Source organism: Molothrus ater, chromosome 19 (assembly GCF_012460135.2).
Source record: "Molothrus ater isolate BHLD 08-10-18 breed brown headed cowbird chromosome 19, BPBGC_Mater_1.1, whole genome shotgun sequence".
In the NCBI taxonomy this organism is placed as follows: domain Eukaryota; kingdom Metazoa; phylum Chordata; class Aves; order Passeriformes; family Icteridae; genus Molothrus; species Molothrus ater.
In genome coordinates, this window is record NC_050496.2 from 10,173,271 (window position 1) to 10,197,272 (window position 24,002).

General features: G+C 57.8%; 1 protein-coding gene across 2 annotated transcripts; it reads left to right on the forward strand.

The window, feature by feature from the left end:
* The first annotated feature begins 319 nt into the window (after positions 1-319).
* ARSG (arylsulfatase G) lies at positions 320-23,977 on the forward strand. 2 transcript variants are annotated; one of them, XM_036394677.1, is made up of 11 exons: positions 320-1,073; positions 1,383-1,570; positions 2,330-2,377; positions 2,457-2,568; positions 2,834-2,974; positions 5,599-5,789; positions 6,722-6,802; positions 11,377-11,485; positions 17,590-17,710; positions 23,021-23,111; positions 23,394-23,977. In XM_036394677.1, exons 1-11 carry the CDS (start codon positions 871-873, stop codon positions 23,720-23,722), a joined length of 1,614 nt encoding a protein of 537 aa, XP_036250570.1. In that variant the 5' UTR covers positions 320-870; the 3' UTR covers positions 23,723-23,977. The 2 variants fall into 2 exon arrangements, with proteins under 2 accessions (XP_036250570.1, XP_036250571.1); XM_036394678.1 differs by having other exon boundaries at positions 2,837-2,974.
* Positions 23,978-24,002: the final 25 nt, after the last annotated feature.

Below are 24,002 nucleotides of genomic sequence, written 5' to 3' on the forward strand. Positions count from 1 at the left end.
TGGCAGGAGCAGGGATGGCAGGAGCTGGGGATGGCAGGAGCAGAGGAAACCATCCCAGCCTGAGCAGTGGGTGCAGGAAAGGGGCACTCTGCATCCCAATCCTTTCCAGCTGAGCCATTGTGAACCAGGCAGCAGAACAACTTCAAAGGCAAAGTCTTGTTGTCTGAAGAGGCTGTTTTGTCCTGGTCTCTGGAGGTGTTTTGCCCTGATCTCTGCAGAAGCTGCTCTGCCCTGGTCTCTGCAGAAGCTGCTCTGCCCCGGGCTGGGCTGCAGGAGCACTCCCCTGTCCTGACCATTTCATTTCCCTTGCACAGGGGATGCTGTAACCAGGTGAAGGATGGACTGACAGACCCCCAGCAGGCCCCACCCAAGGCTGAGGGGCTCAGCCTGCAGGGAAGGAGCCAGTTTTGGACACAAGCATCGCTCTGGCTGCGGCGAGGGGAGAGGAGCTGAGAGGAGCTGCCGCGGATCGAACCCGCTCCTGGAGGGGAAAATACCACTTCAGTTTGGTGTCTAATTAGATATTTACCAGGAAGGAAGGAAAGATATAAATAGGGTGACAGTGACTTCAAAGGGTGTTTTTTGACTTCTAAGAATAACACCTTTGCTGGCGCTGGTTTCGGGAATATCGGCTGTGCCTGGGTGTGAAAGGCGGAGGAGGTGTCGCAGCTCGGTCGGCAGCCAAGGGAGCAAACCCAGACCCCAGCCCCGCTCCAAACCCAGACCCCAGCCCTGCCCCAGCCCCACAGGACCAGCTGAGGAAGGGACAGAGCCCCTGGAAAGCTCTGCTGCATCCACAGGGACACAGCAGGGGCAGATTGGGGAAGCCCAGCAGTGCTGCACCGCGGGCAGGAGGGGACGTGTGGCACCATGGGGACCCCACCCCGGTCCCCGTGGGCTCTGCTGGTGCCCACCCTGGTTCTGGTGGGGCTCTGGGTTCCCTGTGTGGTGAGCAGGCAGCCCAACTTCATTGTCATCCTGGCTGATGATGTGGGCTGGGGGGATCTGGGCGCCAACTGGGCAGAGACGAAGGAGACCCCGCATTTGGACCAGCTGGCTGCTGAAGGAACAAGGTAATGTCTGTCCCCCTCCCTGCCCTCACCCTGCACCCCTGGTTACTCTGCCCTGCTGCACAGGGGAATCCAGCCCTGTGGGACTGGCAGGTGAGGGAATTTTGTTGGTGTGGGTTTGGGCGCATGGGGAGGGCAGCCAGAGCCTGGCACCTTGGGGTGCAGCACCATCCGTCCCTGCTGGAGCCTTCGTCTGCCACTCCTCACCCTCATCCCCAGAGCAAAAGGGGGAGTGTCCAGGGGAGCAGGGAGGGGCAGGGCAGTGTTGGAGCACACGGGATGCCATGAGCTGAAGGGTTTTTCATGTTGCAGGTTCGTGGATTTCCACTCAGCTGCCTCCACGTGCTCCCCGTCCCGCGCCTCGCTGCTCACGGGGCGCCTGGGGCTGCGCAATGGGGTCACCCACAACTTCGCCATCTCCTCTCTTGGGGGCCTCCCCCGCAACGAGACCACCCTGGCCGAGGTGCTGAGGGAGGCTGGCTACAGCACAGGGGCCATAGGTAATGCCCAGAGTGCCAGGGGCAGCTGGGGAGGTGCCAGGGGGTGCCTGGGTGAAATGCTGGCAGTGAAAGGGAAATCTAAAGGATCACGTGAGAGACATTTCACACATCCCCCTTGCATTTTGCAATGCCAAGCTTAAAATCTTCCTTTTCAAGGGTGCTGCCGGAAATCCAGACTTCTCCATTTAATCTCTCATTGCTTTATCTCCTGAGGAATGTGCTGGGTGTTCCTTAGCAAACAGGGCTGGCTCTGCCATCCTGCATCCTGCACCACAGGCGGTGCTGCAGGCCAGGTGGCTTTGGGTACCCTCCTGTCACTGTGGGTCCCCCTCAGCCTGCACAAACCCTTTGCATCTGCAGCTCCTGCTGTTGTGATGGCAGAAATTCCCTCTGTTTCTCCATTTTTGCAGTTTTCCCTCTTGGATTGGAGTGTTGGGTGGGAGCAAGCGTGTGCTGGAGGTCAGAGGATGAAGCTGGGTTTAGGGAGGGCTTAGGGAGCTGTCTGCTCAGAGCACAAACACATGAAAGAGCCTTTTAAGGCTGGAAACATTTGCTTTGCACAGCCATGAGATACCTTATGCATTTTTTCTGGGTTTTCTGCAAAAATAGACAGCATTCTGGAATGGCAGCCAGCACAAACAAGGAACCTTTCTTGTAGCTTGATTAAAGCCCCCAGCGCTGCGGGCACCTTGTGGGTGAGGGCTGCTGGTGGCCAGAGCTGTGTCACCTCTGAAATGATGTTCTGTGGCTTCCATGCAGGCAAGTGGCACCTGGGACACCACGGCCACCATCACCCCAACTCCCGTGGTAAGGGCTGTGCCAGGGGAAAGGGGCTGAGGGCCCTGTGGCCACCTTGACCCTGCTGACCCCCTCACCTTCCTCTCAGGCTTTGACTACTACTTTGGGATCCCCTACAGCCACGACATGGGCTGCACAGACACCCCTGGCTACAACCTGCCACCCTGCCCGCCCTGCCCACAGCACAGCACCACTGCCAGGTACAGGCACAGGTTCCAGTGCTGGCACGGGGAGCTGGGTATCTGCAGAGTGTCCCCAGCCCTGAGGGCTGCCCTGGGCTGTGCTCACCTCCCCCCATGCTCTGTGCACCCAGTTTCCCCCTGCAGGGCATGGGCTGGCAGCCCCCTGTGCCATGGGGACATTGGCACCGCTCCCTTTGTTCTCCCTCCCTTGGCTTTCTGGAAGCCAGGAGATCAGGCAGGCTCTGTGCCTGCTCTGTGACAAGCCTGGGGTGGCTTTTCCCAGCAGGGTGGTGAGGAAGGACTGTTACACAGAGGTTGCCCTGCCTCTCTTGGAGAACACCACCATCATCCAGCAGCCCGTGGAGCTCGGCAGCCTGGCCAGGCGCTACGCAGAGGAGGCAGAGAGGTTCATCCAGAGGGCCAGGTGAGGGCCACCCACTGTCCCCTGTCTGTCCCCTTAGCTAGGACAGCTCCTGGGGCACTGCAGGGCTCCTTTGCATCACGCTGGTGCAGTGCCAGGGGAGATGGGTGTTGCCCCATGGTTGAGATTTGGGGTGTCCATGGCTTGGCTTCCTGCTGGAGGAGGAGGCACTGAGGCTCTTCTGGTGGCCTCTAAAGGGGTTGTGTGTTTTTAAAACCATCGTTTTTTGGGGAAAGCCAAAGCCTTTGAGTGGGGCTGTGCCTCCTTCCTGGGGGGAATGTGCACGATGTCAAGGTCGGTCCATCCCTGCATCCCTGTGGATGGGGTGGCAATGGGGTGGCAGTGGTGCCTCCATGGGTGTGGGGCTGTGCCTCCCTCCTGGGATGAATGTGCACGATGTCAAGGTCGGTCCATCCCTGCATCCCTGTGGATGGGGTGGCAATGGGGTGGCAGTGGTGCCTCCATGGGTGTGAAGTGCCGGCAGGGGCTGTCAACACGCGCTGAGTGGTGTCAGGGTGGGACCAGAACAGCACCCAGAGGTGTCTGAACACGCCCCGTGTGTGAGATTGGATCCATTTCGGGGATAAAGCACCCGGAGCTCGCTGGGCTCCGGGATCTGCCTCCCCCAGGCTCAGAGCACGGGAGGTGCCCGGCTCTGTTTGTCCCCGAGGAGCAAAGCGGCTCCTCCGGACGAGGCCCCCGAGCCCTGCTGACGGGTTGTGTAATTTTAATCCCCATTATTGGCGGATTACGAGCTGTGACTTTGCAAAACGCCTCCCTGCAGAGCGAGCAGAGGAAGCGCTGCCGGGCAGCCCTGCCCGAGCCCATCCCCGCCTGCATCCCGGGATAACGCAGGCACGGGGAAGGCGGGTCCTGGGGTGAGGTTTGTGTAACACAGGTGAAAGAAGGGCTGGGTAGGGAGCAGCACATGGGGAAATGGCTCTCTATAAAACTGGGCGCTGTTTTGTTGCATAAAATCTGTAGTTTGTCCCTTTGGGTACCAAGGATTGGCCGTGGGGTGGCTTGGCCACGTTTGGGATGCTGAGGGTACCCAGGCTCTGGGCTGTGGGGCAGCACCAACCCCTTCTCCTGCCAAACCCCCAGCCCTCCAGGCTGCCTGGGTGCTCTGTGGCTGTGAAACCGAGTGTGTAAACTCTGGGTTAATAGAAAAAACCTTTAAACTCCCAGAAATGTGCTGGGGTTATCTATGTTCATGGAGAACAGGATTAGGCAGGTGCCTGCCTTTTCTTCCCTTCCCTTTGATGGCTTATTCCAGTTTTTCCCTGCCTGACTCATTCATTACAGGGCAACAAAAGAACACCGGATTTGCCATCTCGGTGTTTTTTTAACCAGCCAAGGTTGAGCAATTTGTGACAGTGAGACGTGGCACTGCTCAGCACAGGCGAGCGTGGGAGCAAAAGTCAGGGACTGCTGTCTTCAGTTATTGATTAAACGTTTGCCTGATCTTCAGGGCAATTCCGAGGTGTCTGTGTGGCAAACGGGAGGGATGTTCAGCTGAGCATCACAGCCACGAGTCCATCTGGATGCTGGAGCCAGGGGAAGCAGCTTTCCCTGCTCCAGGGGCTGTGACATCCCTTGGGAAGAGGTCTCACAGCAGCTGTTTGCAAGGGGCACATGAGCCCTCCTGACCCCCACGTCCTGCAGGGATGGGCAGGGTGCCAGGGGAGATGGGTGCTGCCCCATGGCTCGGATTTGGGGTGTCCATGGCTTGGCTTCCTGCTGGAGGAGGCACTGAGGCTCTTCTGGTGGCCTCTGAAGGGGTTGTGTGTTTTTAAACCATTGTTTTTGAGGAAAGTCGGAGCGAGGGTTTTGAGAAAACCCTTCATGGGGCTCCAACCCCCAGCAGCTCCGGGCAGGATGGGGTTTTTTACTCATTTTCCAGGCCAGGTGGGTGCTGGGCAGAGGAAGGAAGTGCAGACACGCACTGGGAAGGGCCCCAGAGCTGGCAGGAGGCAGAGATGGGGCCGGGCGCGTGCACAGCCGGGACACGGCCCAGGATCCGGCCCCTCCTCACTGCTGGCCATCCCACCCTTCCCCTCCGAGCTCCCTGAGGAAGAGCAGCTCGTTGGGGCAGATAAATATAGCTGTAAACAAGCAAACAGGACGTGTCCCGTGCTGGCGCAGGGCAGCGCGCGGTGGTGAACGTGCCGCGGGGCTGGTGGCACTGCCCGGGCTGTGCTGGGCTCTGTGGGTGCCCTGCTGTGCCACATCCTCTGCCCACAGCACCACCAGGCCGGGCACCCGCTGGGGAGGGGGAAAAAGGGGCAAAATGGGCCCTCTGAGAGAGGGGAGGGAGGTGTGTGGCTGCAGCAGCATGGAGCGTTTGGCTGCTGGAGATGGAGGAAGGGGCAAATCCATCCCAAATGGGGGCACAGGTGACAACAGGGGGACAGTGGGGAGAGGTTTAAGCAGCAGCAGGGGAGAAGTGGCTCAGCTCAGCCTCCTCCCTGTAAGGAGAGGGGTGCCTGGAGCTGGGTGATGTACCTGGGGTGTTTTCCCCCAGGGAGCTGCGGCAGAGTGGAAGGGTTTGTGTCCCCAGGCTCAGCAGTGCCACCACCCCAGTGACCTCCTGGAGGCTGAACGCTCTCTGTCTGTCCCCTGTGCAGTGACAAAGGACAGCCCTTCTTCCTGTACCTGGCCCTGGCCCATATGCACGTCCCGCTGGTGCCCCCGCTGCCCCCTGGCCCGGGCAGGGGCATCTACGGAGCCTCCCTGGGGGAGATGGATGCGCTGGTGGCACGGGTGAAGGAGGCGGCCGACAGCCTGGGCAGGGGCAGCACGCTGCTCTGGTTCACAGGTACTGCAGGGACACTGCAGGGACACTGCGGGGCTGGGGGCTGTGGGATCCTCTGAACCTGAGAGGAGCAACGAGAGAGGCAGAGAAAAAATGATGGAAACGATTCTGATCTCACTCGCTGCTCCTGTGTTGTGCCAAAGGGGGGGGGGGGGGGGTGACACTGGGGAGGCTGCACCTTGAGGTGGGGGCAGGATCTGTGCTTGTCCCCTGCCCCCAGTGTCCCCTGCCCTCCATGTCCCCTGTCCTCCGTGTCCCCTGCCTCAATGTCCCCTCCCCTTGGTGTCCCCTGCCCTCAGTGTCCCCTGCCCTCCATGTCCCCTACCCTCCATGTCCCCTGCCCTTGTTGTCCCCCACCCTCAGTGTCCCCTGCCCTCGTTGTCCCCTGCCCTTGTTGTCCCCTCCCCTCGGTGTCCCCTGCCCTCAGTGTCCCCTGCCCTCGTTGTCCCCTGCCTGGATGCTCTCACGGCTCTGTGGGTGGGGAGTGGTCCCACCGCGGGGCTGGGTGGGGGTCCCAGCCTGCCGTGCCCACCCTGCCATGGTGCCCACCCTGCCACCCCCCTCCGGCTGCGGGGCTGAAGCGGTGGGGCCGTGACTAATTAAGCCACAAATCCTCGTTCGTTAAGAAGCCCAAATCCGCTCTGTGTCGCCCAGCAGCCTCCCTAATGAGGATGTCTTGCTCCTGATGACAGGAACCGCTCGGCCGCTCATTAACACCCGGAGCTGGTGGCACCGAGCCCCCCCTGCCCTGCCCTGGCTGCCCTCCAGCCCCTGCAAACAAACTGCTAAAAACCAAACCCCATCAACTCCCCGTGGGGAGGCATCGCAGGGGGGGCAGAGAGGGATGGAAGGGTCACTTGTCCTTGCCTGCCCCCCACTGTGGGTGTCCCTTGTGCTCCTGGTGTCCCTCATGGGGACATTTCTTTCTCTTGCAGGTGACAATGGCCCCTGGGCACAGAAGTGTGAGCTGGCAGGACGCCTTGGGCCATTCGTGGGTGCCTGGCAGAGGCAGAGAGGTAACCTGGCAGCGTGGGGGGGGTCCCTGTCCCGGGGGGCGCAGGGGGGAGCTGCTCCACAAAGCCCTGACTGCCCACCGAGGGGGAATGGGCATCATTCCATGCACCCCAGCCTCTGCCCGGCTGCTCCACAAAGCCCTGACTGCCCACCGAGGGGACACTGGCATCATTCCATGCCCCCCAGCCTCTCCCTGGCTGCCTCACTGCCCACCAAAGGGACACTGGCATCATTCCATCCACCCCAGCCTCTCCCTGGCTGCTCCACACATCCCTCACTGCCCACCAAAGGGACACTGGCATCATTCCATGCACCCCAGCCTCTGCCCAGCTGCTGCCCTGGGCTTGAGTGCACCCCAGTGCTATTTTTTTTCTTTCAAACAGTCAAATTCCCCCCAAAACTGCTGTGAGGGGTGGGTTTGGGTCCCCATTACCCCGGAGCTTGGGGTGAGTGTGCTGGTTTGCAGATGGGATGTTGGGATCTGCCCCATCAGGGTCTCACAGCCCCCAGAGCAGAGCACCCACCACCCTCCCCACACCCCAGGACTTTGCTTTTCTTTCTCTCCACCGTTTTGTTGGGTTTTAACTTATTGTTTTGTTTTGTTTTGTTTTATTTTTTTTCACTCTTTCCTCCTTTTCCGGCCAAGCCATCTGCTTGGTGGGTTTATTTCGGCCGGGGCAGCCAGAAACATCCATGAGTCAGGCGTTTCCCACTTCTGCTTGTATTACGCGGTGTTAACGTGCCAGTCCCGGGGTCAGCGCTGAGGCTCATCCTCCTCCTCTTCCTGACACCCTGGCCACGCCACCGTGCAAACAGCGCTGGCTCTGTCCCATTCCCAGAGCCCTTCCTTCTCCTGGCCCCGGGGAATGGAATCGTAACCTTAATTTTCTAGTAAACAAACCCCGCTGCCGGCCCGGGTTGTTGCTCTTGAGCAACCCCCGGTCACAAGCCCGAGCAGATGGTGCAGAACAGGGTGAGCAGAACACAGAACACAAACCACGGCTCCTTCCAGCCCCTGTGCCCTGCAGAGCCCCCGGCAGGGAGGGAGGAACTAGTATTTATATTCCATTTTATGCATCCATTTCTTTTTTATCTTGATATTTTAAATTTTTTTTTTTGTCAAATAATTAAACCATATATCCCTACATTATCCAAATCATTTGCCATCAATGCTTTCAATTAACCTTCCTCTATATTTCCTAGTATCAATAACCAACTGAATAACTAACTGAATAGCCAGCTGTCATCATCACTCCACAACCACCCCCAAACAAACACAGAATTAACCCCAGAACTCACCCCCTCCCCAATAAAAACCAAACAAAAATACAAACCATGATGGTAAATCATCAACCAGTCACCCACCACATTTTACATTCTTGTAGCTTACAAAAAGCATGGCACTGAAGATGTCAAGATGGCTGCCACGCACACCCAAGGGACAAAAGACTTAGTCCTAACCTCACTGTTGGTTTCTGCTGGGGATCTACATGCAAGTATGGGGCTGGCAGAGCCTCTGAGCTGGCTGCAAACACCCCGGGGCCAGGGTGGGTTGGAAATCCCTGCTCTGGTGGCTGCAGGATGCTTGCAGAGCTGGCCCAGGGGTGCCAGGCTGGGATGCTCGGCCCTCCCAGCCCGGGATTGTTGTTCCTGGGCAGGGAAAAGCCCCCAAGGCATGGGAGGGCAGGGGTAGACAGTTCTCCCTGTCTAAAAAAAAAAAAAAAAAATTAAGAAATCTATTTATTTATATATGTTTTCACGTGTTTCCATATGTTTCTATATGTCTCTATATGTTTCTATGTTCCTATATATTCCTGTACATTCCTACATGTTCCTACATGTTCCTATATTTTTCTAACATGTTTCTATATTTTCTAACATGTTTCTATACATTTCCAACATGTTTCTATTAATTTCCAACATGTTTCTATTAATTTCCAACGTTTCTATACATTTCCAACATGTTGCTACGTGTTTCTATGTTTCCAACATGTTTGTTTCTATGTGTTTCTATATGTTTCTAACATGTTTCTATTTCTACATGTTTTTATAAGTTTCTGCATGTTTCTGCATGTTTCTAACGTGTTTCTATGTGTTTCTAACATGTTTCTATAAATTTCCAACGTTTCTGCATGTTTCTATGTTTACACAGGTTTTTATATGTTTCCACATGTTTTATATGTTTCTACATGTTTTTATAAGTTTCTGCATGTTTCTGTATGTTTCTAATGTGTTTCTATGTGTTTCTAACAAGTTTCTATACATTTCCAACATGTTTCTATATGTTTCTACATGTTCCTATATGTTTCTACATGTTTCTATATGTTTCCTGTAGCTCCATGTTTTGTTTTAGGGTCCAGCCCTAAATCCCAGGGATGTTTTTCTCTGGTTTCAGGTGGTCACTGGAGCTGGGAGAGAGCAGCAGATCTGTGTGTGCTGCCCCTTTCTCTGTGCTTCCCACAGCCCCCAAAAATTCCTCTCCCGCCTTGGGGTCAAAAGTGCAGCAAGGGGAGGGATACTGGGAGAGAGAAAAACATTTTGGGGATGTGATGCTGGGCATGTTTTGAGGCAGGTTGGGGAAGTTCCAGAGCTGGTGTCCCTGTGCTGAGGACCTGCTGTGTGTGTGGTGGGACCAAGGTTTTCATCCCACCACGGGAATGCACAGTTCAGCTTTCCTGGAAAGCCTGGAAAGTCCCCACAGCAGCAGGGCTGCATCATCCCCACTCTGGACAAAATCCCCTGCTTGGGTTTGGGTGTTTGAGCCCTGTTTACTTCCCAAAGTGTTAATGTGACCTCATCCCAGGCTGCTCTGACCTGACCAGAGGTGCTGGGGTGGCTTGGTCAGGAAATATCCGTCTGATGTCCTTCCAGAGAGCCCTGACCATGCCTGGAAAAACCCTGCAAATGCATCCAGGAGGATGAGTTCTTTCATTTACGTGCAGAGATGGGGCTTGATATTAATTGCTGTGGTTTCCTGGGGTGTCTGGGGGAAACACCAAAACTTTGGGTGGGGAATGGGAGAGATTTGGGTGTGCCAGGGTCAGAAACCTTTTCCCTGGGCTGGTCCCTGCGGCAGCTGTGCCACGGGTGTCCTTGTGGGCACGGCAGCATTGCCTGGGGGCATGGATCAGCTGGGGCAGGGCTGGGCACAGCTCAGGGGACAGCCCAGGGGCTCTCTTGGCCGTGCCCCCAGGAAATGGCTCAGGGCGAGCGCCGTTGCCATGTGCACGCTGAAAGGCAGCGCACAAAGGCTGCTCCCGGGAAGTTTGTGAATCGCCTTGGGATTTTCTCTTTGCCCCATTCCCAACCCCTTCCCCCTCCAGCTGCCTGGGGCCCTTTGGGCTGCAGCCAAGGCTGAGGCTCTCCAACCGCCCTCCAGCCCTTTTGATTCTTGGGGCTCTCATTTTGGGCTCTGCACCCCAATTTTTGGCGCTCAGCATCCCGATTTTGGTGCTCAGAACCCCGATTTTGGTGCTTAGCACCCCGATTTTGGTACTCAGAACCCCAGTTTTGGCGCTCAGCACCCCGATTTTGGTGTTCAGCACCCCAATTTCGCTGCTCAGCACCCCGATTTAGGTGCTCAGCACCCCGATTTTGATGCTCAGCACCCCGATTTTGGTGCTCAGCACCCCGATTTTGATGCTCAGCACCCCGATTTTGGTGCTCAGCACCCCGATTTAGGTGCTCAGCACCCCGATTTTGATGCTCAGCACCCCGATTTTGGTGCTCAGCACCCCGATTTAGGTGCTCAGCACCCCGATTTTGATGCTCAGCACCCCGATTTTGGTGCTCAGCACCCCGATTTAGGTGCTCAGCACCCCGATTTTGATGCTCAGCACCCCAATTTTGGTGCTCAGAACCCCGATTTAGGTGCTCAGCACCCCGATTTTGGTGCTCAGCACCCCGATTTTGGTACTCAGAACCCCAGTTTTGGCGCTCAGCACCCCGATTTTGATGTTCAGCACCCCGATTTTGATGCTCAGCACCCCGATTTAGGTGCTCAGCACCCCGATTTTGATGCTCAGCACCCCGATTTTGGTGCTCAGCACCCCGATTTTGGTGCTGAGCCCTGCAGGTGGAGGCAGGGACTGGGCAGCCTCTCAAACCCAAGGGCAGGGCAGTGCTTTGGGTGCTGTCAGGGGAAGGATGGATCAGGTTCATTAACTGGCAGGAGGGTTATTAGCAGGATGGTATTTTTAATGAGGTTTCCAGCGGTCAGGGGAGGGGGAGCTGTTGGTGCTGAGCCCTCTAAGGGACAGGAGCCCCTGGAATGAATTCCTCCATTTCCCGCCTGCTCCATTCTCTCACCTGGCATCAGAAGGGGGTGGAAATGCAATGGCTCTGGCAGCTGCTGCATTTCTCATCACTCACTGGAGCAAACACAACCCGGTGCCCAGCTGAGACCCCTGTGAGCAGCCCCTGCAGTCCCTCTCCCTCCCCTGGCCCGGTGGAACCACCCTCCTTTGGGGTCATGCACACACCTCTGCCTCGGAACAGTTCCTTTCCCAGCAGAGCTGCAGGCTCAGGAGTTTCCCAGCATCAGCAGGATGCTGAGCACTGCCCCGTTCTCCTGCAGGTGGGAGCTCGGCCAAGCAAACAACCTGGGAAGGAGGGCACCGAGTGCCAGCCCTGGTGTACTGGCCTGGCCGTGTCCCTGCCGGGAGGACGAGCCAGGCTCTCCTCAGGTAAGAGCCCCTCTGGGAACAGGGCTGGCCCCTTTGGAAGGAGCCCCCATCCCCACGCTGCCACCCCGGCCATCACCTGGATTTTGGCAGCTGTGGTTGTGCCCTGCCTCGTGCCAGGCTGTACTTTTGTCCTCTCCAAGGCTGAATGCTTCAGCTGAGAGCAGCTGAAAGGGCTTTTTGTGAGGCTGGAGGGCTGGGGCTCGCAGCCACCACCGGGCTCCGTGTGCTGCTGGCCGCGGTGGCCGAGGGCTGCCGGTAATTAACAGATGATGATGATGATGATGATGGTGATGATGGTGATGATGATGGTGATGATGTTCTCCCTGCCCAGCACGGAGCAGGAGACGGCTCTGCGGTCTGTGAATGCCTTTCTGCGGAGGAGGGTGCGGTTGTGAGGAGAGGAGTCCCTGCAGGAGGGCAAGGGGAGGGTCTGCACTGCCCCTCTGCCTGCGGCACCTGCACCCCTTCATGTGCCAGCTGCACCCATCCTCACAGCCCTCCTGGGCAGCAGGGCGGGGGGAATGTCCCTGTGCACCCCCGATGGGTCCCCACAGTGCTGGGTTCAGGCTGAGGGGGTTTGGGGTCACTGGGAATTGGGATGCCCTGTCCCCTTTCATCCCTGATGGATCCCCATGGTGTTGGGGGTCAGGCTGGGGGGGTTTGGGGTCACTGGGAATTGGGATGCCCTGTCCCCTTTCATCCCTGAGGCACACAGGGTGGTGGGGCTGGGGGTTATTGGGAATTGGGATGTCCTGTCCCCATTTATCCCTGATGGATACCCACAGTGCTGGGGTCAGGCTGGGGGGGTCTGGGGTCACTGGGAATTGGGATATCCTGTCCCTGTTCATCCCTTGTTCATCCCTGATGGGTCCACACGGTGCTAAGGTCAGGCTGATGGGTGGTTGGATGTTGGGGTGCCCTGTCCCCTTTCATCCCTGAGGGACACAGGGTGGTGAGGCTGAGGGGTTATTGGGAATTGGGATGTCCTGTCCCCGTTCATCCCTGATGGATCCCCATGGTGCTGGGTTCAGGCTGGGGGGTTTGGGGTTGTTGGGAATTGGGATGTCCTGTCCCCATGGGTCTGGGGTCACACTGGGAGGGTTTGGGGGTTACTGGGAATTGGGATGTCCTGTCCCCTTTCGTCCCTGATGGATCTTCATGATGCTGGGAGTCAGGCTGGGGGAGTTTGGGGTTGGTGGGTGTTGGGATGTCCTGTCCCCATTCATCCCTGATGGGTCCCCACAGTGCTGGGGGGGTTTGGGGTTGTTGGGAATTGGGATATCCTGTCCCTGTTCATCCCTGATGGGTCCCCACGGTGCTGGGGTCAGGCTGGGGGGGTTTGGGGTTGTTGGGAATTGGGATGCCCTGTCCCTGTTCATCCCTGATGGGTCCCCACGGTGCTGGGGCCAGGCTGGGGGGGCTGGGGGGTTGTTGGATCTTGGGATGCCCTGTTGCCGTTCATCCCTGAGGCACACAGGGTGGTGGGGCTGAGGGGTTGCTGGGTGCTGGGAAAGAATGTCCCAGCTGCTGGGAGCAGGTCCTGACTGGTGGGCCCTGGGGCAGTGCTGGGTGTTCCCAAGGTCCCTGGGATGAGCTGGAGACACTCACTCGTTCCACAGCCCCAGGGCAGCTCTGGGAGCTGGGTGTTTGCAGGCAGGGGAAGGTCTGAGCCATAACTGAGTCACTGGTGTCTGGGGGAGGGGATGGGGAGCACGTAGCACCCCATGGCCTCACCTCCAAATCATCCCTGGGCTCTGGGGCAGAGCTGCCACCCCCTCGGGCAGCTGGGGCAGCATGTGCAGGATCAGTGCCTGTCCCATCCCCCTGGCCCTGCCTCCAAGCCCAGGAATTCTGATTATCTCCTCCAAGATCTTATCTCCTGCATTTCCCAGCCCCAGTCTGGCAGGTTGGACAGCTGGGAATCTGGAAATGCAGCAGAGGCAGGTGCAGCACTCCAGGTGCTTTGGGGAGCGGCTCTGTGGGAGTCACAGGAGTCACAGGAGTCACTTCTGTCCCCCCCAGCAGAGGCTGGCACTGCCATGGGACCATGCCAGCTGTGCAGGGTGGTGCTCTGGCACTGCCATGGGCCATGCCAGCTGTGCAGGGTGGTGCCCTGGCACTGACACAGAGCCATGCCAGCTGTGCAGGGTGGTGCCCTGGCACTGCCATGGGCCATGCCAGCTGTGCAGGGTGGTGCCCTGGCACTGCCATGGGCCATGCCAGCTGTGCAGGGTGGTGCTCTGGCACTGCCATGGGCCATGCCAGCTGTGCAGGGTGGTGCTCTGGCACTGACATAGAGCCATGCCAGCTGTGCAGGGTGGTGCTCTGGCACTGCCATGGGCCATGCCAGCTGTGCAGGGTGGTGCTCTGGCACTGACATAGAGCCATGCCAGCTGTGCAGGGTGGTGCTCTGGCACTGACACAGAGCCATGCCAGCTGTGCAGGGTGGTGCCCTGGCACTGACACAGGGCCATGCCAGCTGTTCAGGGTGGTGCTCTGGCACTGCCATGGGGCCATGCCAGCTGTGCAGGGTGGTGCTCTGCCATGGGGCCATGCCAGCTGTGCAGGGCAGTGCTCTGGCACTGACACAGAGCCATGCCAGCTGTGCAGGGTGGTGCTCTGGCACTGACACAGGGCCATGCCAGCTGTGCAGGGTGGTGCCCTGGCACTGCCATGGGGCCATGCCAGCTGTGCAGGGTGGTGCTCTGCCATGGGGCCATGCCAGCTGTGCAGGGCAGTGCTCTGGCACTGACATAGAGCCATGCCAGCTGTGCAGGGTGCTGCCCTGGCACTGCCATGGGGCCATGCCAGCTGTGCAGGGTGGTGCTGTGGCATCAGGAGGGGGCACCCCCTCTTTGGGAGCAGCACAGAACCAGCCTGGGGGTGAGAGGGATGGGCCAAGCTCAGGAAAATGTCACCAGCCCTGGCCTGAGGTGGGACAGGGAGTGTGGAGGGACACAGAGGGACACGGAGGTGCTCACAGGACTGGTGGCTTCTCTCTGTGCCTCTGCCCCCTCGGGGACAGCCCCACAGGGACATTGAAGCCCCCCAGGGGATGGGGAGGGAGTGAAGCAGGAGGGGCTGGGAGCCCTGAGGGATCCCCAGGGAGAGCCAGGGCTGGGCAGGGCAGGGCCTCTCCCATCTGCAGGGATCTCCTCCTCCCCTGGGGTTATGGAAACACCTGGCTGGGGCACAGAGGCCGCCGCAGCTGCTCAGGACCTGTGAGCACAGGGGTGAGGCAGGGTGAGCCTGCCCCGGGGCCAGGGAGCTGCAGCCAGCACAGGAACGCTGATGCCTCACCCCAGACCAGCACCTGCACGCTGGGCTCTGCACAGAACTGCCTCAAAACTGCCTCGTCTGCTCTTCTTAATTACGGTTAATTATGGGCAGAGCCACCCGCTGTGCTCCTGCCCTTCCCTGCCCCAACCCGAAGTAGGGCAGGGAAGAATTAGGTCAGGAGGGTGCTGAGGGAGGAGATTGCACCATCCTGGGCTGGGCTGGGCTGGGCTGGGGGTGTGGGCAGAGCTGCTGCAGGCCAGGCAGGCCAGGGTTCTGTGCCCCTTGGTGCCCAGCACCATGGCAGGACAGGGTTCTGTGCCCCTTGGTGCCCAGGGTGCCCAGCACCATGGCAGGGCAGGGTTCTGTGCCCCTTGGTGCCCAGCGCCATGGCAGGGCAGGGTTCTGTGCCCCTTGGTGCCCGGGGTGCCCAGCACCATGGCAGGGCAGGGTTCTGTGCCCCGTGGTGCCCAGGGTGCCCGGCACCATGGCAGGGCAGGGTTCTGTGCCCCTTGGTGACCGTGGTGCCCAGCACCATGGCAGGGCAGGGTTCTGTGCCCCTTGGTGCCCAGCACCATGGCAGGGCAAGGTTCTGTGCCCCAGGGTCCCCAGCACCATGGCAGGGCAGGGTTCTGTGCCCCGTGGTGCCCAGTGGATCAGGATGCCCATTGTCCCACAGGCAGGAGCTGCTGTCCCTGGGCACTGCCAGGCCCTTTTCCCTTTTCCTGGTGTTCAGGTGGCAGCAGGATGCTGGAGTGGCTTCATGTGTCAGATCTCTCTTGCCAGGGCAGGGGTTGGCAGCGTGGCTTTCTCTTTCCCTCAGTTGCAGGTGCCAGGATGTGCCCACTGGTGCCTTTGCTTTGATGCCAACTTTGATCAAAATCCTATTTTTCCTGTTTTTGTCCGTGGGTTACACCTGCCCATGGCTGGGGAGCACCCCTGCCCTCAGTCATGTTGCTCTCCCAGCCCAGCTGTGCTCCCCAGAGGTCCCATCCACCGGGGCAGGGCTGCCTGGCACCGTCCACATCCAGCACTGAGCTGGATCCTGGGCGTGCTGGGCACCCCTGGCACCAGGGCCAGGCTGCCCAGGTGATGCTGCTGTTCTGGGGCAGCTGCTGTGCCCCCAGCAAGGTGTCTGCAGGGGTTTCAGGGCAGAGCCAGGATTTTCTGGGCGCCTCCCGGCTCCCAGCAATGTTTGTTCTTATTTGTTCTCTCTGTCTCTTAGCAGCTGAATGAAACCTCCTTCAGTGGGAGAGCAGGGGCTGCTGAGCCCAGGGCTCTTTCCTCTCTCTGCTCACTCAGCTGCCACCACAGCCCAGGCAGGAGGCACCCAGGGGCAGGAGCGTGCTGGTGGCAGGACCATGGTGACAGTGGCAGGACTGTGGTGACAGTGGCAGGACCGTGGTGGTGGCATGGCCATGGTGACAGTGGCAGGACCGTGGTGACAGTGGCAGGACCATGGTGACAGTGGCACAGCCATGGTGACAGTGGCAGGACCGTGGTGACAGTGGCAGGAGCGTGGTGGTGGCACGGCCATGGTGACAGTGGCAGGACCATGGTGACAGTGGCAGGAGCGTGGTGGTGGCACGGCCATGGTGACAGTGGCACAGCCATGGTGACAGTGGCAGGAGCGTGGTGGTGGCAGGGCCATGGTGACAGTGGCAGGACCGTGGTGACAGTGGCAGGACCGTGGTGGTGGCACGGCCATGGTGACAGTGGCAGGGCCATGGTGACAGTGGCAGGACCGTGGTGACAGTGGCAGGAGCGTGGTGGTGGCACGGCCATGGTGACAAGGCCACAGTGGCAGCACCCTGGTGACCCCAATTCCCGGTGCTTTTGCCTCCTGTAGCAATTTCCTTGTCCCAGCCAAGCCCCCTGAGCTGCTGGCACGGGGTTTTGTAGCCAGAGGTGCTGGGTTGAGCCCTGGCAGCAGTGCCAGCTGTCACTGTCACAGCCTGGTCCCCCAGGGCACAGCTGAGACGTGTCACTTGGCCACTGTCCCACCCTGGTGTGGGTGGTTCCTTTTAGAGGTCTGGGGTCACCCTGTGACTGCATCTGTGAGGGACAGATGCTGTTGGTGGCACTGGGGGGACAGAAAGCTGTGCCCCACAGGGTGGGGAGGGTGAGGATTGGACATGGGGGCTGTGAGCAGGACGTTCCCATCCCACTGGAGTTGAGTCTGGACCCCTCTGGGACACGTGGGCAGAAGAGGGGGAGCCCAGGCTGTGAAGGGCTGGGGGATCCCCATCCCACCCCATGCAGCTCCTCACACCTCAGGATGTGCCAGGTGGGGACAGTCCCGTCCCAGGGCACAGGCAGCAGGTGACAAAGCTGGCACTGTCCCTCTCTGCATGCCCAGGGAGCCAGAGGGACTTTGGGTCACCTTCCCCATGTCCCTGTGCCCCTGGAGAGACCGAGGGGAGCCCTGGGTGCTCTGCTGTGGCTGTGCCAGGCTGGGGCTGGCACTGGGGAGGCTGAGGGGGCTGTTCCATCCTGGCAGCTCCTGCTGTGCCCTGGAACAGCCACTCTGCATTTCCTGGGCACCAGGAGCTGCTGGCACTGGCCTGGAAACCCCTGGCTGGCACTTTCTGCAGAGGGTGACTGACCTGCTGCCTTCCTACTGCCCAGGGCATCGGTGCCCTGCTGCCCCTGCCCCAGGGAGAGGCACCTCCTGGCTGAATCTGGGGGTGGCAGGGCTGTGAAGCCAGGGCCAGAGCTGGGTTCAGCCTTTTCAGCTCTCTTGGGAGGGATGTGGGGCACAGGTGAGGTTGGGGAGACCCTCCAGGGATCCTCACTCCTCGCTCTGGTGACTGTCCCTCTTTCCCCAGCATCCTGGACATCTTCCCCACACTGGTGGCCCTGGCTGGGGCAGCACTGCCCCCAAACAGGCGCTTTGATGGCTTGGATGTGTCCTCAGTTCTCTTTGGCTCGTCAGATGTGGGACACAAGGTAAGGCAGAGCCACCCCCGGTGCCATCCCCCTCCTGACAGGAGGTAAAACAGGTGAGTGGTGCCTTGGTTTGAACAGCCAGCTGTAGCTGTCTGCTGAGGAAGGCAGAAATGGAAATTTCCACTTCCTTGAAATGGAAAATGCAAACCCTCTCCCTCCCAATTATTATAATTTTGAAATTAAGGGGCTCTCCAGCAAAGATGTGGGAGCAGGAATAACAGTTCTTTATCAGGGAAATTAAAAATACAAATGTAATAGTACAAAAACAAGAAAACAAACCCTGCCAGAGTGAGAGCAGTCCCTGTCCCCCTGTGTGTCAGGGGGTGGCACAGCCCCATCCCATGGGGGCTCAGCCCTCCTGCAGTGCCAGCTGTGGCTCTGCTGGAGCAGGGATCCTGCACAAGGGGGGAGTTTTCCTCTGCAGCTCCAGGGCTGCTGGAGATGGGCCTGGGCTCCCTCTGGCCATGCAGGGCAGCAGAAGCTGCTCCTCTGGCAATGCCCTGGGCAAAGGCTGCTGGGCTGTCCCAAAGCTCAGATTGGATCCAGGTAGGAATGCTTGGCTCCTCCCCTGGGCGGAGCATCTCCCCATGGGATGCTGGAATTGGATCAGCCCTGCAGGGACACTCAGTGGCCCAAAAGGGCTTTGGGTTAATGAAGATTGTTTTGTGCTTTGTTCCCAAACCTGAGGTGGAAATGCCTGTGCCTGCAGCTTGGCACCTTCCTGTGCCTCAGAGCTGCGCCTGTGACCCCAGGGACCCCAGCTGGGGGTGCTCAGGCTTGTGGCAGCCTGCAGTGCCCAGCACAGCACCTGCCTGACCCCAAAGGGAGCAGCAGTGTGGGCAAGGGCAGCTCCCAGCGCTTCAGACCTGCTTATGCCCATTTATTTATTGCACCACATCACGACACAACAAACTCGTGTCTTGGTCAAACAGATCAAACACAAACAAACACCAAAAGTGTTCCACTGGGACAGCCCACTCCATATCCCACAGCTCCTTTCACCCCAAAAACCACAGTTTGCAGGACAAGCAGGGTGACCACACGTTTGTCTCGGAGTTCATGGGATTAAAAAAAAAAAAAAAAGAAAAGTGGCTTTAATAGCAGCCCCCATGGATAAATCCTGATTTTGCTTTTAAAGTACACCCTCTGCAAGCACTGTGAGCCAGCTCCCAGCGGGATCCTGGATTTGTTTCGGTGTCCATCAGGGGTTTGGTATTTGCTTTGTATTTATGGAACCCTCTGCTGAACTGGGAGATGGAGCAGGGAAAGGGATGGGATGTGGCCAGCACGCTCTGCTCTGCTCTGCTCCTCAGATTAACCCTGCTGGGAGCAGGGCACTGGGGGCTGCTGGGAGCAATGGTTTGCTGGGAATGATGGTTTGCTGGGAATGAGGTTTTCCTGGGAGCAGTGGTTTGCTGGGAATGAGGTTTTCCTGGGAGCAATGGCTTACTGGGAGCAATGGTTTGCTGGGAATGAGGTTTCCCTGGGAGCAGTGGTTTGATGGGAATGATGGTTTGCTGGGAGCAATGGTTTACTGGGAATGAGGCTTTCCTGGGAGTAGTGGTTTGATGGGAATAATGGTTTGCTGGGAGCAATGGTTTACTGGGAATGAGGCTTTCCTGGGAGCAGTGGTTTGATGGGAATGATGGTTTGCTGGGAATGGTGTTTTTTGGGGAATGATGGCTTGGTGATAGTGGTGGTTCTTTGGGAATGATGGTTTGCTGATAGTGGTGGTTCTTTGGGAATGATTGTTTACAGGCAATGAGGTTTTCCTGGGAGCAACGGTTTGCTGGTAGTGGTGTTTTTTTGGGGAATGATGGTTTGCTGGGAACAATGGTTCACTGGGAGTGATGGTTTGCTGGGAATGGTGGTTTTTGGGGAATGATGGCTTGGTGATAGTGGTGGTTCTTTGGGAATGATGGTTTGCTGATAGTGGTGGTTCTTTGGGAATGATTGTTTACAGGCAATGAGGTTTTCCTGGGAGCAATGGTTTGCTGGTAGTGGTGTTTTTTTGGGGAATGATGGTTTGCTGGGAACAATGGTTCACTGGGAGTGATGGTTTGCTGGGAATGGTGGTTTTTGGGGAATGATGGCTTGGTGATAGTGGTGGTTTTTTGGGAATGATGGTTTTCTGGTAGTGGTGTTTTTTTGGGAATGATGGTTGGTTTGCTGGGAGCAGTGGTTTTCTGGGTGTCAGGGTGCAGCCATTCATTCCTGTGTGGATTCCCCCCAAGGGCTAGGATCACCCTGCCATGGGGTGGGCTGCCCTTGGAGGGCCCCACAGCGCCGTGGGGTGGGGGCAGCAGCCGTGTCCCCCTCCTGTCCCCCTCCTGTCCCCCTCGTGTCCCCCTCCCTCCCTTCTCTCCTGGCTCCTCACTCCCAGCCCCTGCCCGTGAGCGGCCGACAGTGACCCCGTGCAGGGTTTCCCTTGACACAAATCCTCCTGAAAGCAGCTCCTTGCTCACTCCAATGCCCAATTTCCACACTTTCCTAATTGGGGTGGCTGGAGCTCCCAGTGTGGGCTGTCCCAGTGTCCCAGCCTGTGCTCGCTGCTGGCACAGGCGGGAACGGGGCTGGGGTGACACCGAGGTCCTGCTGAGAGCAAGGGCTGTTGGCAGGAAAAACAAACCACATCCTCCAAGGAGCACCGAGGGTACCAGGGGCTGTAAATCCCTCTGTCCATCAGCTCAATGTGAATAGCCCAGAGCACCAAGTTCAAGCAATGAATTTTCAGCAGAGAAAAGGCTTTCCCACCCCTCTGCTCCCCTATTTTTTATTTATTAAAATAATAGCCATGGATTAATGGAAGAGTTCCAGATCTGGGAATGTTTCTTGAATCAAAACAAGCTCCTTAATTATGCAGTAAATTATAACAGATTTTCTAAGTGTGGGGTTTTAAGAGGTTTAGGAACGCGGTTGTTTGTAGGAAGGGAGATTTGAGTGCCCTTGGCAGCATCCCAGCTGTGCTGTTAAAGGTGTAGGCAAAGCTTTAAGGCTGGAGACAGATTAATTGGTTCAGTTCCTGGTCCCTTGGCTTCACAGGGCCTTGAATATTTGCTGATTCCTGCTTTGGAGCTCTTTTATCCTGCCCGAGGAGTGTCAGCAGAAGGGCACTCTGCAGCAGAGCTTCCTCCTTGCACCAGGCTCACACTGCACCACCTCTCCCACTTCACACCCTTCTTACTTTCCCAAAACCACAAAAAGATACAACCAAATTACAAAAGATGATTTTTAAACAAATAATTTGCCTTACAACAGAGAGCAATAAAAGAAAGTGTGAGCATTTGAGATCACCCCCTACCCTGAATCCTGGCATTTCTTGCATGAGATTCCAACCAGTCCCATGTGAGACAGTGGCTACATCCAGACCAGGCAGTGTGGGATGGACACCTCTGGGTGCCTGGGATCCCTGGAATGCTCTGCCAGGCAGTGTGGAATGGACGTCTTGGGGTGCCTGGAATGCTCTGTCAGGCAATGTAGGATGGACATTTTGGGGTGCCCAGGGTGCCTGGAATGCTCTGCCAGGCAGTGTGGAATGGACATCTTGGGGTGCCTGGAATGCTCTGTCAGGCAATGTAGGATGGACATTTTGGGGTGCCCAGGGTGCCTGGAATGCTCTGCCAGGCAGTGTAGATGGACAATTTGGGGTGCCCAGGGTGCCTGGAATGCTCTGCCAGGCAGTGTAGATGGACAATTTGGGGTGCCCATTGGTGCTCCATTCTGGACAACATGGGATGCACACCTCGGGGTGCCCAGGGTGCCTGGAATTCCCTGTGCCAGGCAGGGTGGGATGCACACCTCGGGGTGCCCGGGGTGCCTGGAGTTCCCTGTGCCAGGCAGGGTGGGATGCACACCTCGGGGTGCCCAGGGTGCCTGGAGTTCCCTGTGCCAGGCAGGGTGGGATGCACACCTCGGGGTGCCCAGGGTGCTCCCTGAGGGCCAGGGCTCCGTGCCGGGCACCTGCTCAGGCACTGCTGCACTCATCAGCTGTGAGTGCTGTTACTAAACTTGGCACTGCAGCTGCCTACAACTCCAGCAGATGTTTCTAATTTTTTAGCACAGTGGAAATTTCTTGAATCACTTTTAAACTCAAATCCCAGGGAGGAAACCTCAAGTGACTCATCCCTCAGCGAAGGCACTGGCTCCGCGGCAGATGTTATCGGAGAGAGGAGCTGCTGGAGTGTCCAGCTCACTTGTCTCCTCACTCCCCAGTGCCAGAGCAGCCATCCTGTGTGGATCAAGTGTCCTAAATACCAAAAGGGAGAGATTTGAGCCACCCCTCCCTCCCTCCCTCGCTGCTCACCCCGTTCCTGGCTGTTGTCAGGGAAGGGAGCCCTCGCACAGCGGGGTGAGTCAGACGGACGGGAGGGATGTGGGAGTGATGTTCCAGCACCTCACCTTCCCCTCTGCTCCATGAGCTCACCCTCAGCTCGTGGCTGGCTGCTGGCTCCAGCCTGGGGCTCGGCTCCCTTGGATGTCCCCACTGCTGGCTGAGCTGTGAGCACCCAGAGAGGTGCTGGGTGCACCTGGGACCACCCTGGTTCCCAAATAATTTAGTGACAGGACAAGGGGGAATGGTTTTAGAGTAAAAGATGGGAGAATTAGATTGGATGTTAGGAAGAAATTCTTAATTTTAAGGGTGGGGAGGCCCTGGCACAAGTTATCCCAAGAAGCTGTGGCTGCCCCATCCCTGGAAGTGTCCAGGGCCGGGTTGGATGGAGCTTGGAGCAACCCAGGACAGTGGAAAATGTCCCTGCCCATGGGCTTTGGGGTCCCTTCCAACACAAACCATTCTGGGATTTTATGATAATCTGCCCTGCTCTGCTGAAAGCCCCAGAGCCTTTGTGATCCCTTTCCTGCCATAGAACTGGGAGGTAAATTCAGAGGGTCCTGCAGGGCCAGGAAAGTCCAAGGGAGGTGTTGGTGATTCCTGGGGCCCTTCTGCCATCATCCCACTGTGGTGGTTTCAGATTGAAACTGGGCAGAAACACCAATTTCATGTAGTGGTTTCTGTTCACCAATTTGAGATTTCCCAGCCAATGAATGAATTAATGTGGTGGGTTCAGTGTTGGCTAAATGCTCACCTACCCTTCAGAATTATTTACTCATTTTCTTGCTGTGAGACAGAATCAGGAGAAGGCAAAGCACCTTCAGCACTCACAGCTCTGCTGTTGCTCAGAGTCCAGGGCCTGAATGATGGCTGTGAATGTGTTCAGGGGTGGGATGTGGCTCATGTGGGGAGGGAGTGGATTTCATGGAGCAGGTTTTCCCTGCCTTGGGCTGACAGGAACTGTCCTGTCCTCCCTGCAGGTTCTGCTGCACCCCAACAGCGGCGCAGCGGGGAAGGCGGGCGAGGTCGAGGCGCTGCGGCTGGCCCAGTACAAGGCCTTCTACACCACAGGTACTGCATCCCTACCAGAGGGTCTAAAGTCTAGGAAAAGGCTTCTGGAATTCTTAGATCCCTGCAGATGCAGGTGAAAAGCAGCTCAGGTTAATTCAGCCAAGAGCAGACCCAAGGATGTGCTGAGCTGTGTCTGCAGGGTGGTGCTGCAGCCTGGGGTGGGTTTCAGGAATAAGAGCTGGGATGGGGTGGGAATGGCCTTCCTGGGTGGGTGGGTGAGGAATACAGAGGTGATCCCTGGACCTCTGTGACTCCAGGGTTTTTCTCCCATTTCCTCCCTAGGAGGGGCCATGGCCTGTGATGGCAGCACTGGGCCGGCTCAGCAGCACCACCCACCCCTCATTTTCAACCTGGACCGTGACATCCAGGAGCAGGAGCCTCTGGATGTGGCCTCCAGGGAGTACCAGGCAGTGCTGCCTGCCATCAGCAGGGCTTATGCCCAAGCCCTGCAGGACATTGCAGCAGACAATGTCTCAGTTGCAGATTATTCCCAGGACCCAGCTGCAATTCCCTGCTGCAACGTGCAGCACGTGGGCTGCCGGTGCCACGGGGCCCACGGAGCCACACGGGACCCCCATGTGGAAAGCAGAACACCCTGGCTTTGTCTTTAAGCAAATAATTGCTCAGGCTGCTCCTTTCCCAAGGGTGGTGTCTGTGAATTGCAGGCTGGAGGTGGCCATGGAGAGGGATGAGTTCCCTTTGCTCCATGCTGGGAGGAGGGAGGTGAGCTGGGTGTGGGTTTGGGGGAGCACACAGAGGGTCCCCTTTGGACCTTGGGCATGTGGATGGCTTTTTGTAGGGCTCTTTATAGGAAAACTCTTTGTAGGAAAGAGACAGCTCTTGGATTAAAACTACCTTCTGTGAGAGTTGGCTTTGGGAGAGGATTCCTCT